This window comes from Tenrec ecaudatus, chromosome 17 (genome assembly GCF_050624435.1).
Source record: "Tenrec ecaudatus isolate mTenEca1 chromosome 17, mTenEca1.hap1, whole genome shotgun sequence".
Taxonomy (NCBI): Eukaryota; Metazoa; Chordata; class Mammalia; order Afrosoricida; family Tenrecidae; genus Tenrec; species Tenrec ecaudatus.
Window position 1 is genome coordinate 40,978,616 of NC_134546.1, and position 12,768 is coordinate 40,991,383.

The following is a 12,768-nucleotide window of genomic DNA, read 5'->3' on the forward strand; positions in this document are numbered from 1 at the left end:
CAGCCTAAGTATTCATCGGGACAATTGATTTTAGCACTTCTCTGATTTGGGGATGTTAAATATGTATCTTCTTTTCCCTAGAGATTAAGAATCTTAAGAATTATGCTGATTGATGACTGTTTTCTTTATTGCAGAATTTAAGAGTAAATGGGTCCGGTAATTGGAATGACTCCAGATAAAAGAGCTGAAACCCCAGGAGCTGAAAAAGTTGCGGGATTAAGTCAGATTTACAAAATGGGAAGCTTGCCAGAAGCTGTTGATGCTGCCAGGCCAAAGGCCACTCTAGTGGACAGTGAGTCAGCAGATGATGAACTTACAAACTTGAACTGGCTTCATGAAAGTACTAATCTTCTTACCAACTTCAGCATTGGAAGCGAGGGTCTTCCGATTGTTAGTCCACTGTATGACATAGAGGGGGATGAAGTGTCCCCATTTGGACCATCTTGCTACCAGGACCCAGAGAAAAAATCCGCAACTTCAAAGCCCCCGTACTCTTTTAGTCTTCTCATTTATATGGCTATTGAGCACTCTCCAAACAAATGTTTGCCTGTCAAAGAAATTTATAGCTGGATTCTGGACCGCTTCCCATATTTTGCTACCGCGCCAACAGGCTGGAAGAATTCTGTTCGTCATAATCTGTCTCTGAATAAATGTTTTCAGAAAGTGGAAAGAAGCCATGGCAAGGTCAGTATTTATGAGCATTGCTGTATCTGGTGGTGGTGTTGAGGGCGATATATGGTCATTATGTCCCTGAAAATCGGGATTTAAATTAGTAAGTCAGGTTAGCTCATTTTAAGATTGCTTGTGTAAATTCATCATTTATTTCAGTAAGCAAAAGACAGGCATTTCAGCAGAAGGATGGACAGAACACTTGAATGTGAACATAAGAATAGCGGAAGTCAGAATGGTCAATAAGCATATTATGAGATAATTGCCCTTATTGGGAAACCACAACAACAAAAAGTAAAATTCTTGGGAACTCATTGTTTTTTCTCCCTTTATCATGATGATATTTATTGGCCCAATTATGAGGATTTCTTGTTTTCTCTATGTTGAAATATATTCCAAACAGAAGGCTGTAGTCTTTAACCAACTTCATCAGTAAGTGTTTGAATTCCTCTTCAGTATATTGTTCTTTTTTTAAAAAAACGTTTTTTTAGGGGCTCATACAACTCTTATCACAATCCATACATACATCAATTATGTAAAGCACCCTTGTACATTCATTGCCCTCATCATTTTCAAACCATTTGCTCTCCACTTACACCCTTGGCATCAGGTCCTCTTTTTTTTTCCCCTCCCTCCCCACTCCCCGCTCCCCCCTCTCTCATGAGCCCTTGTAATCTTATCAATTACTACTTTGTCACATCCTGCCCTGTCTGACATCTCCCTTCACCCCCTTTTCTGCTGTCCATCCCCCAGGGAGGAGGTCACATGCAGATCCCTGTAATTGGTTCCCTCTTTCCAGCCCACTCTCCTTCTACCCTCCCAGTACCGCCACTCACACCCCTGGTCCTATTCTTACTTGTCTACTCTGACAATCTCTGATTTACAAATGGACTATGGTTGATGATCCTGTTGGGTAAGCATTGTACTGCTTACCACAGACAGTTGGTTCAAGCCCACCAGCCTCTTCATGGGGAAAAAAATGAGGGTGTAAAGATTTATAGCCTCCCATGGGAGGTTGCTATGAGTCAGGATCCACTCGATGACAGTGGAGTTGGTTGGGCAGATAGACCATTTATATTAATTGGTGTAATTGATATGATTGTGTTTAATTTCATCACCTTGCTACATCTACTGTTCACTGACAGACTATCTTGTTATCTGATATTTTACATTTATAATAACTTCTAAAACATTCTCGGGCTGCTTCAGATAGTCTAGACCCCAAGCAGGACTGCAGCCAGACTTATTGTGCTCTCTGCTAGCCCCCTGGAGCAATAATTCTGGAGGCACCTGGATTGACAACGAGGCTGGATGCCTTCTCTCATTGTCTGCAATGTCTCAGTCCAGCTACGGACAGCCCTGGAAGAAGACAGAATATTGTGAGGGTGCGGGAAGGCAAGGGAGGCTGGGTAAGAACCAGGAAGTTATAAGGAGGTTGGTGAGAGTGGAGGGAAGGGGTTACATGGGGCCATGATGGATGGAAGACAAGCTGGTTTCCAGCTTAAGATGAAGAGAGGCAGCAGTCAGGGTGGTACCTGATTATCACAATACCTTGTAGGTTCTGCAGTGGTGGTGAAGATGTGGAGAATGGGGGCTTGCTGTGCCATGTGTGTCCTGAGACTCAATAGGTATCCCATACTTGTGAGCAATAGGATGACAGGGGAAGGACAAGGGAAGCAATAGGATGGGACAGGCTGAAGATGGGGTACAGCCCCTGATTCACATAATGACCTGGTATTATCAGACCTAATGTTGCTAACTGGACAGTGGTCAGTGTATTTGTCCAGTTTTCTCTGTTCTTTTTTCTACTCTGAGCTTTTCTTGTTTATTTCATGATTCACTTATTTTTATGTTTCAATATTATCTCTGCCATTGACTTAAAGGTCTTTGGTGTTTTGTTTTTATTTTTAGTGGTTGATATACAATTTCCAATATACATCTTAATTTATCCTGATCTACTTTCAAGTGAAGTTATGCCACTTGAATGATAAATAGGATGTATGTCGTGTGGTATGTACTATCGCACACATTTTCTCCCACTATCCTTTTTGTTACTTTTGTCATACATTTTACTTCTAGATTTATTGCAAAGCCCCGTTCGCTGTACATTATTGTTATATTTGCTTCAAGCAGTCAATTTTCTCTTTTAAAGGAATTAAAATAGAAGGAAAAATACTATGTTTACCAATTCTGGTATTATGTATTCCTTTGTGTTTGTCAAGCATTGGCAAACATTGACCTGCAGGCTAAATTCAACCTACCAACTGCTTTTGTACAATGGAACACAGCCACATCTATTTTTGACTTCTTGTCTGTGGCTCTCTGGTGTAACCACAGCAAAGTTAGGTTGTTGCAACAGAGACCTTACGACCTGCAAAATCCAAACCATTTATTGTCTGGCCATTACAGAAAATGATTGCTGATCCATGTTGCCCTATCTAGTATTAATTTTTCCTGTCTGGACAAGTTTATTTATCATTTCTTTTTGTTATTTTCTAAAATGTGTTCTGTAATTGAGAGTGTACATAGCAAAACATACACAACTATTAACAATTTTAATGTAGATCATTTAATGATATTGCTTACAGTCTCCCAGCTCTCCCTTTTCTAAATTGTTTCCCCCTCTTAAATTTACCAGCCCCTAAGCTACCTGTCTAATCTTTCAGGTTGCTGTTGCCAATTTGATTCATTTCTAGTTATTCGAGAGCACATTGCTCAAGCCACACCTGTTTTACTTGTTAAGTGAAGCAAACTATTACTTGGTTCTCAGAGGACTTGAGAAGTAGTTTGGGTCTGTGGTTACAGATTCCTGAGCAGTCGTGTCAGGTGCTTAGCCACCTCTGACTCCAGAAAACAGAGATTCCCATTTGAGACCTTGAATTCTGTATTTTTGTCTCTTGATGAATCAGATTCAACTTGATGGCAGTGGGTTTGCTTTGGGGTGTATTGTCTCTTAGTAATTTTAAGTAAGAGACAGAGTTTGAATCTCTTCACAGCGATTTGAAGTAGGTGGGCTAATACATAAGGATGAAATGTGAACAGGAAGACTGGCTCGCACACATTAAGTGATCTGTTCAATCTTACATAGCCAGTAAATGATCAGTGCTGAGGAGTTTGGTTTTAAACTGGTTGAATACTGCCATTCTTTAAAAAATATGATTTGACATAAAATGGTTTTATCTTGAAATTATATAAATATATGTATCTTAAGACTAAAGATATGCTGAGTAATATTACCTTACAAACGCTTTTGGGAAATGGAAGGCTTAAAATCTTCAGTCATCACAGTAGCTATGCCATAGAAGTTTTAGAAAGACAAATTGAGAGGAAGGGCAAGAAACAAGTAAATACTGTCTTAAGTAATTGCTAATGATGTAGGTGGAAAGTACAATTCCAATGTTTAAAGGGTTTTTTAAATAGAAAAGGTATAATATGGAAACAGTTGTAAGAGCTGTGAGGAAGCTTTATACATCGCATGGTTGGAAAAGGGCAGGTTATAATTTATATTTCATTTTTTACATTTGTAGAAAATAAATGTTAAATATTAAAATTTCATTCCAATAACATGAAATAGAAACAAAGAATTTACGTAATTTTAGACTGAAAGAGGTAATACAATTTTAAGAACTGAACATCCATATGAATAATAGCAGTCGTCGGTGTTTGTTGGGTACAAATGTGTGCGGTGGTATCCTAAGCACTTTGTGTAAATTAACTTTTGTTATACAGCAGTGCTTGAGGTATTGTATGTGTATGTGTACATTGGAGGACAGTAAGCAGCAGATAATTTATTTAATGTTTTAACAATACAATATCAATTTTATTCTTTTTCTGGTTTTTAATTGATAAATTAATGAGTTTATATAGTTTTTATATATTTACTTTTATAATTTTCTTTTTTCTTTCCTCAGACTTGATAAAAACAGTTTCTGATAATTTTTGTTAATGAAAATATTTAAGGATATGAATTTTAAGTAGATAATTGGCCACATCTATTAAGCTTTGATGCAATAATGTTACTGGTATCATTTATTTACTGTGTTTGGGGTATATTTCGTGACCCAGTAGAGCCCTAGCAGCATAGTAGCCACACGTTGGGCTGCTAACCTTGAGATCAGCAGTTCAACACCACTGGCCATTCCTAGGGAGAAAGATGAGGCTTTCTACTCCTTTAAAGATTTATAGTCTCAGGAGCCAATAGGGGCAGTTCTACCTTGCCCCCAAGGGTCCCCATGGGTCAGAATTGACTTGATAACAGTGAGTTTGGTGGGTTCTTTTATTTTGTTTGGTTTTAATAGCAATCTTAAAGCCAGAGTTGAATTGCCTTGTATCTCCTTTGATCCAAGAATGTTTATACAGATCCAAGGGGTCAGAGAATTTTGATGTTGTTAAGTTTTCATTTTCTATCATCTCAAGTAGTTCAAATTTGTATAATAGGGAATTTATCTTTGTGGCCTATTTAGAATTTGTGGTTGAAAAAAATATTAGTTATTTGTATTTTATAATATGCACTCACTATTAGATTCTATATTTTTAAATATCAGTATTTCCCATTATTCCATAGAACAATAATGCTGATTATATGGGTTAGATTCCTTATTTTACGGATGTCTGTCTGTATTTGACCAAGATTATACATTTACTTTTTTTTTTAATGTCCATTTTATATAATTCTTGTTTGGTATAGTCTAGCTTGCTACCATTTGTCTGTCTGTCTGTCCTACTATGTGGTGTCTTGTATTTTGCTGTGAAGCTATGTCATGGGTACTTAAAAAACCAACAGGGTCACTCAAAGTGATCAGGTTTCAACAGAGCTTCTAGGATTGACAACTGACTAGGAAGAAATAATAGGCTGTCTGCTTCTGAAGGCTTAGCCACTGAAATCCTAATAGATACCATCAAATTATTGTGAGATACTGAAAACCTCACCAGTAGAAGCAGAACATGGGCAGAGATATTGCCGGAAGGTTGAGTCCCTCACGTGGCAGTGCACTCAGCATGTCTTTGGAAAAGCTGCCTTGTGAGAGTAGAGTTGACCATAAGGAGACATGGATGAATAAAGCCTTTGGGACCTTTATTTGTTGATGGGGCACAACTCAAAATGAGACGAAGTTGCTAAAAACATCAAATGATAATCAGAACTTGGAATGCATGAAGTACAAATCTAGGAAAATTGGAAGTTGTCAAAAAATTAAACGGAATGCATAAAGCTCCATATGTCAGGTATTAGTTAGATAAAGGGACTGGTACTGGAAAATCATATGGTTTACTATGCTGGTGATGACAGGTTCAAAAGGAAGGGTGTTGTATTCATTGTCAAAAAGAACATTTCAGGATCTATCGGGAAGTACAATGCTGACTGTGACAGGATAATATCAATCTGTATATATGTCGATACAGCTGTTACTCAAATTTATGCACTAACCACTATAGTGATGTAGAAATGTAATATTTTTACTGTCTTCAGTATGAAATGGATCAGACATGCAGTCAAGATGATAATTGGCCATCAGAATGCAAAGTTGGAAACAGAAGGAATAGTAGTTGTGAAAGAAGGTTTTGGTGTTAGAAACAGAGGTGTCAATCACATGATAATTTTGCAAGACCAACCTTGTATCACAAACACCTTTTTTGAACAACCCAATACTTGTGGAGTTCTGTAGCTATAATACACAGAAATCAAATTGATAATCTACAGGAAGAAATGATGGAGAAGCAAGCTCAATATCAGTTGCTAAATCAAGGCCAAGACACGACTGGAACAATCCATCAGTTGCTTATATGCAAGTTAGACTGAAGCTGAAGAAAATTCAAACATCTCTATTAGAGCCAAATATAATCTTGAGACCATCCCACCTGAATTTTGAGGCTATCTCAAGATCAGATTTACTGTAGTGAACACTAAAGCCAGAAGACCTGATGAGCTGTGGAAGGACATCGAGAACTTCATTCTTGAAAGCAAAAGGTCATTAAGGTTGGAAAGAAAGGATCAAAGTGGAGGTCGAGCACTAAGGCAAATGGAAGAAATGGTGAAATCAAAGAGCCGAATAGAAAATTCAAAGGGCAACTTAAGAAAACAAAGTAAAGTATTATAATGAAATGGGCAAAGACCCTAGAGTTAGAAAACCAAAAGGGAAGAACACATTCAGCATATCTTAAACTGAAAGAGCTGAAGGGAAAATTCAAGCCGCAAGTTGCAATATTGAAAGATTCTGTGGGCAAAATATTGAATTATATAGGAAGAATCAAAAGAAGATGGAAAGAATATAGATTTACTGTACCACAAAGAATTCGTTGACTTGCCACCATTTCAGGAGGTAGCGTATGAATGAGTGAGAGACCAGTGGTGCTGACGCAGAAAATGCCAGAAAGATGTTTACTGTGTTGTTCATTGGTTTGCAAAGGCATTTGACTGTGTGTATCACAATAGCCCTGATAAGAATGCGAGTGCCCGAATGTTTTATTGTGCTCATGCAGGATTTGTGCACGGATCAAGAGGCAATCCTGTTGAGAGATCATGTATAGTTTAAAATCTGAATAAATGTGTGTGTCAAGGTTTTATCCTCTCCCTGTACTTATCTATATGCGGAGCAAATAATCAATGAAGCTGGATTATACGAAGAAGAATGTGGCAACAGGATTGGAGAAAGTTTTATTAACAACCTGCAATATGCAGATGACAGACCTTTCTTGCTGAAAGTGAGGAGGACTTTGAACCACTTGATGAAAATCAGGGATTGCAGCCTTCAGTATGGATTACTACACCCTGTAAAGAAAACCAAAATCTTCACAAATGGATCAAGAAATAACATCATGGTAGAGAAAAAAATTAAGATTGTCAAGAATTTTGACTTACTTGGTTCTGCATTCTTCACGGAAGCAACTATGAAGAAATCAAACACATTGCATTGGGTAAATCTGCTGCACATTATCAAGGATGCTACTTTGAGGACTAAGATGGGCCTGACCCAAGCATGGTATTTTCCGTTGCTTCATATGCATGTGAAAGCTGGACATTGAATAAGGAAGACCTCAAAGAAGAATCAATACATTTGAATTATACTGCTGGCAAAGAATATTGAAAATACCATGGACCGCCAAAAGAACAAATGCATCTGTCTTGGAAGAAGTACAGCCAAAGTGCTCCTTAGAGGCAAGGATAACGAGGCTTTGTTTCACATGCTTTGGACATGTTATCAAGAGAAACTAGTTCCTGAAGAAGTGCATCATACTTGGTGAAGTAGAGAGGCAGTGAAAAAGAGAAAACCGTGGAAAGGTGGATTGATGCATTGGCGACAACCGTGTGAACACTTGTGAGGATGGTGCAGGGTCTGGCAGTGTTTCCTTCTGTTGTACGTAGGGTCTCTGACTTGAACCAACTGGATGGCACTCAGGGACGACAACATATTCAGCGCATATATATTGGTAATTACTGATTGTACGTCTACAATATGATTCTTAGTATAAAATTCCGTTTGCCCTGAATTCTCTTGCGTTTTATAAATGTTTCAGATTACCAACTTTTGTTTTCATAATTTCTCTATTTTACAACTTTCTGTGCTTTCTTCTAGTTTCCTCTCTGGTAAATAAGATGTAATTAACATAGGCTTTTAGCCACTTTATCCATCACACCTATCATATTGGTGTTCTGTTATTGTGTTAGGGTTCTCTAGAGAAACAAAACCAGAATGCTAATAATTTTATATATATTTATACAGATAGATAGATAGATATATAACATAAGAAATAGACAGTTAATAAAGGATAAAGCAGTACAAATGGCTCCGTGCAACTCACTCCCGTGAGACAGTTGTAAGACACTGGCAGTCCTTCAAGTCTTGAGGGCCGCCCGGTAGTCCTCTGTAGAGCAATTTAGGTTGTCCTGGCATAGGCAGCAGACAGCAAGGCAGGTCACCAACAGTCAGCCAGATGAAAGGGTCCGACAGTCCCCAGCTCAAGAGATGTAAATTCCAATGATGTGTCGAAGCAGGTCTTGAAGGAACCTCAAACTACAGTGACACAGTCCACAGGTTAGGTGTCCCACAGGTAGTGTAGCTTGCAAATTGAGGCAAAGAGCAAGCAAAGCATCCGCATACTGGTCCAGTATTCAAAGAGCCAGAAAGACAAGGCTCTCCGAGCCATTTATCTTTCCGCCCTTCATTTAATCCCACATGTGTTTATTGGCCAGGTTAGCACAATAAACTACCTCCGTTATATATCGATCCCTCTATCATCCCCCTCTTCATTTTTGCTTTGTTTTCATTTTCCTTCTCTTGATTGTATTTCTTTATTGTTATGATTTTTATTTTGTTTCTTTTATCCCCCCACCCCCACCCCTCTTACCTCTCTACAGCAGTATATGTCTTTTTTATCCTATGTTTCCTTTAAATGTTAGGGGAAGCAAGATGACCTGTTATTCTGCAGTTTAATTTTATACTCAGTGGCAGTCTTGGTTTTTTCAATGTCTCATTTGGGTGCACTAGTTATTCAAGTGATTCCCCCCTCCCCCTATTCCAGAAGGGAATAGGGTAGGCTATTCTCTTACCTGTGTGAGATTTTATTTTCATAGATGAAACAGGTATTTTCCAAGTTACAGAGTTTGTGAATCCTACCAAACAGAAGTGCTGCTGCCCAGTATTTTAAAGTTAGTATTGAAGGCGTGTCTTATCTGACTTTGTTGTTTTATTTATAGGTGTTTTTTCATCATGTATTTTAAATTATGGACTTTGTCAAACACACCAGAAAATAATGTACCAGATGTGTACTTGTCACCCACACTTACAGATCTTTACATATTGTCGTGTCATCTTGGCTCTTTTAAAAGAAATCAAACATTAAATACACAGCCAACCCTCAACCAGTCTGTTCCCTACGCAGAGATGAGACTTTGATAACGTTGCTTCCAAGATAAGAGAAAAGCAGGTTGGGGGTGGAATAGACTAAAAGCTGTGTTTTGCCTCTATAGGGAAGTCTTTCTTCATATGTTTGTGTGGCAGTTCACTGACACAGTGTCTGTGTGCTGTGGCTGGCAGTTACCTTCTTTAGGTGCTTGCCATACAGATGGTCTTACTAGTTAGCAATCTAGGCCATTTTCAGATACTGTGTCTTTTTTACAAATTGAAGGTTTATGTCAACCTTGCACCTAAGTGAGTCTCCCATACCATTTTTCAAAAGCATGTACTCACTTCATATCTCTAGATCACATTAATCCTCAATATCACAGTTTTTTATAATGAACATTTAATAAACTGTAGTATGAAGGAGCTTCAAAAAGTTTGTAGAAAAATCCCCCGAATTCTATTTCTCTATGAACTTTTTGAAGCCCTCTTGTATAGTGTAAATTAAACTTTAATATACACAGGTAAATAAGAAAATGTATATAGCTTGTTTTATTGTTATGGTCACTTTGTGTCAGTGACCTGGAACTGAACCCACAACATCTCCAAGGTATGCCCCTCTTTGGTTAGCTATTCATCCATTGATGGGTGTAGGTCCTGCCAGTCATCATTTCTCCTCCTCCCCCCCCCCCGTTTCTTTCTTGCTTTTGTGACTAGAGTTGCAGTGAACATAGATGCGCATATGGGGTTTTTCCCCTTGGCTTTTTTTATTAGGTGTATGGACTATAGCTATATAGTTAGAGTGGGGTTGCTGAATTCTGAGGTAGTTCTGTTTCTATTTTTCTTTTTCCCTTGTAAACAAAATACTGTTTGCCATATGGTATGCCATTTACAATCCCACCAGCAGCAGATAAGGGCTCTCGTCTCATATCCCCACCAGGATTTGTTTTATGTTTTGTCAGTGTCGTTTTGGTAAGGTTAAGTAGTTTTGATTTGCATCTCCCTAATGGCTAATGATCTCAAACATTTTTTATGTGTTTGTTGACAGCTTGAATGTTCTCTTTGGTGAAGTATCTATTCATGTCCTTTGCTAATTTTTTAATTGAGTTGTTTTGTCTTTTTGTTGTTGGAGATTAATGGCATCTTACCATGCAGGACCATTTGTACAGCCAGAAGGCTGGTCCCTGCACAATTCCAGACTGTAGTATTCTCGCAGATGTAAATGAGGATGGTGTGTCCTGGAGCCGTGTAGTCCTGTGTCCTATATGCCAGGCACTGTGTAGAACATGTTGCGTATTCTAATTTATTCCACCTAACTACTCTGAGGTAGATAGCATCTCTGCTTTACAAATGACGGAAGACGGCACCAGCAGACTAAGATTTTATAACACATTTGTTAACATTTAAACATTGACCATCTCTAAAATTTCCAAGTTTTGACTCTTACAAATTTTATTCTAGGTGAATGGAAAAGGTTCTTTATGGTGTGTTGACCCAGAATATAAGCCCAATCTTATGCAGGCTCTGAAGAAGCAACCGTTTCCCTCATCGTTAACATTTTATACCCCTCCTGCATCTCCACCAAGGTAAGGGATCGCCCATGTGTGTGGCAGCGGTGATTCATTACAATTATTGTTGTGTGAAATGGAGAAGCTTAGCAAAAAGAGGGGGTGTTTTGTGTTTTATGAGAAAGCATTTGTGGATAAGTCATTAGCTTAGGGCATTTTTATTTTGTCTGCTTGTTTGTAGAAAACAGGGGATTCAATAAGTGAGAGCAATTCTGACAGAGTCAATACTATGTATAATTTAAGTGTAAAGAAGGCTACAAAAGAGTTAAATGACACTGTCTGTCGTAACAATGAACAACTAAAGACCCTGGGCATTAACGTTTCAAATGTTCCCTGTGTCTTTAGTTGTTCATCAGTGTAGGTTTTTAATATGATTAATCGTTTTATATGTGTGTATATATACATATATTTTCTTCCTTTTTTTCCCCTTCTATAGCACTAACAATATTTTGCAATTATAGCTAGGTCTCATGAAGTAACATGTAGAAAGGTTGCTTTGCTTTGCTTTGACAACTATAATTGTAACACAGTTCCCTGTTGCAGAAAACAGTGTGGGGGACACATCTAATATCCTCCGGCTTCCAAACTGATTGCCACTGCCAGAAAGCAAGGGTCAGACATGCCCCTGCCCTCCCTCTTTCTTTTTTCAAAAATCATTTTATTGGGGGCTCTTACCAGGATAACAATCCATACATCCATCTCCCTCTTCCTTAACCCCATTCTGACACCAACCATTCCTCCTATGGCACTCTATTTTCTTGCTGGGTTCATTACATGGCTACATGAAACTCCCAGACAATACTCATGGTTATGGAGTTTATTAGGGAAGTTAACAGGTTACAATTCATGTAAGAAATGCTTAGGATGTAGTTGTATAGTCAGGTTAGTTTCTCCTGTGCTATGTCTGTGGGCAGGCCTCTCTGGTTCTCAGTCTTTGACCTGGCCTCTTCACTACTTGGGCAGTGCTACGAAGCTCTCTTAGGGCTGTCAATAAGTGCTCAAAGGGCACACCCCTCTGCAATGCGCCTTACCCTGAAGTTGACACAGCTCAAGTACCATGGGCCAGCAAATCTGCTCTCCCAATTAAATGTTCAGAGGCACCTTACTCTACAGAAGTCTCCTGTCCAAGCACTCAGCCTTACGTGCTCTGCGGTCTGGGAATTCCACCACTCTGTCTGCCTCATGCTCTCTCTTCTGTTGTTGGTAGTAAGATTTTCCCCACGCCCTTTCCTTCTTGAAATGGTTCATTTTATATCAAGCAGGGTGACTGACAATCACAATGAACCCTGCTAACAATAACTCATAGCTGAGCCATAATCTAATCATTATCTTCCCCACCTTCTTACTCAGACCATCAGGAAAGTGAAGGTTTGATGGGAGTAAAAAAGGCTGTGGCAGAAAAGACATATATTAAGTAATTCCGCATTGCATCTATAGCTTTCTTTGTTATTTATTTTTGTTTTCAAACTCTGACCCCTATTGATCCTAGAGCTTTCTTATTTAAAGTCAAATCTGAGTATTAGATAAGCTCCTTAAATCTGAGTTTGTTTCTTTTTCTAAGGAAACTTTCAAAATCTTTTAAAATTCTATTATGTATATTCATTGGTGTTGAAAATGGAAGATTGTTAGGATACTTTTATGGGTAGCCTGTAAAGGTTAATTTCTTGTAAAGAATTTTAAAAGTTTTGTAATGA

At 38.4% G+C, this 12,768-nt stretch overlaps 1 protein-coding gene across 5 annotated transcripts in view; it reads left to right on the forward strand.

Annotated features, from left to right (window-relative positions):
- The window catches only part of FOXN2 (forkhead box N2), a 76,070-nt gene that overhangs the window by 39,769 nt on the left and 23,533 nt on the right, over nt 1–12,768 (forward strand). For all 5 annotated transcript variants that reach the window (XM_075536089.1, XM_075536087.1, XM_075536085.1 and 2 more), the window contains 2 exons: nt 135–684; nt 10,968–11,092. In XM_075536089.1, coding sequence (XP_075392204.1) covers nt 148–684; nt 10,968–11,092 — 662 coding nt within the window. In that variant the 5' untranslated portion in view covers nt 135–147. The remainder of the gene's footprint in view (nt 1–134; nt 685–10,967; nt 11,093–12,768) is intronic.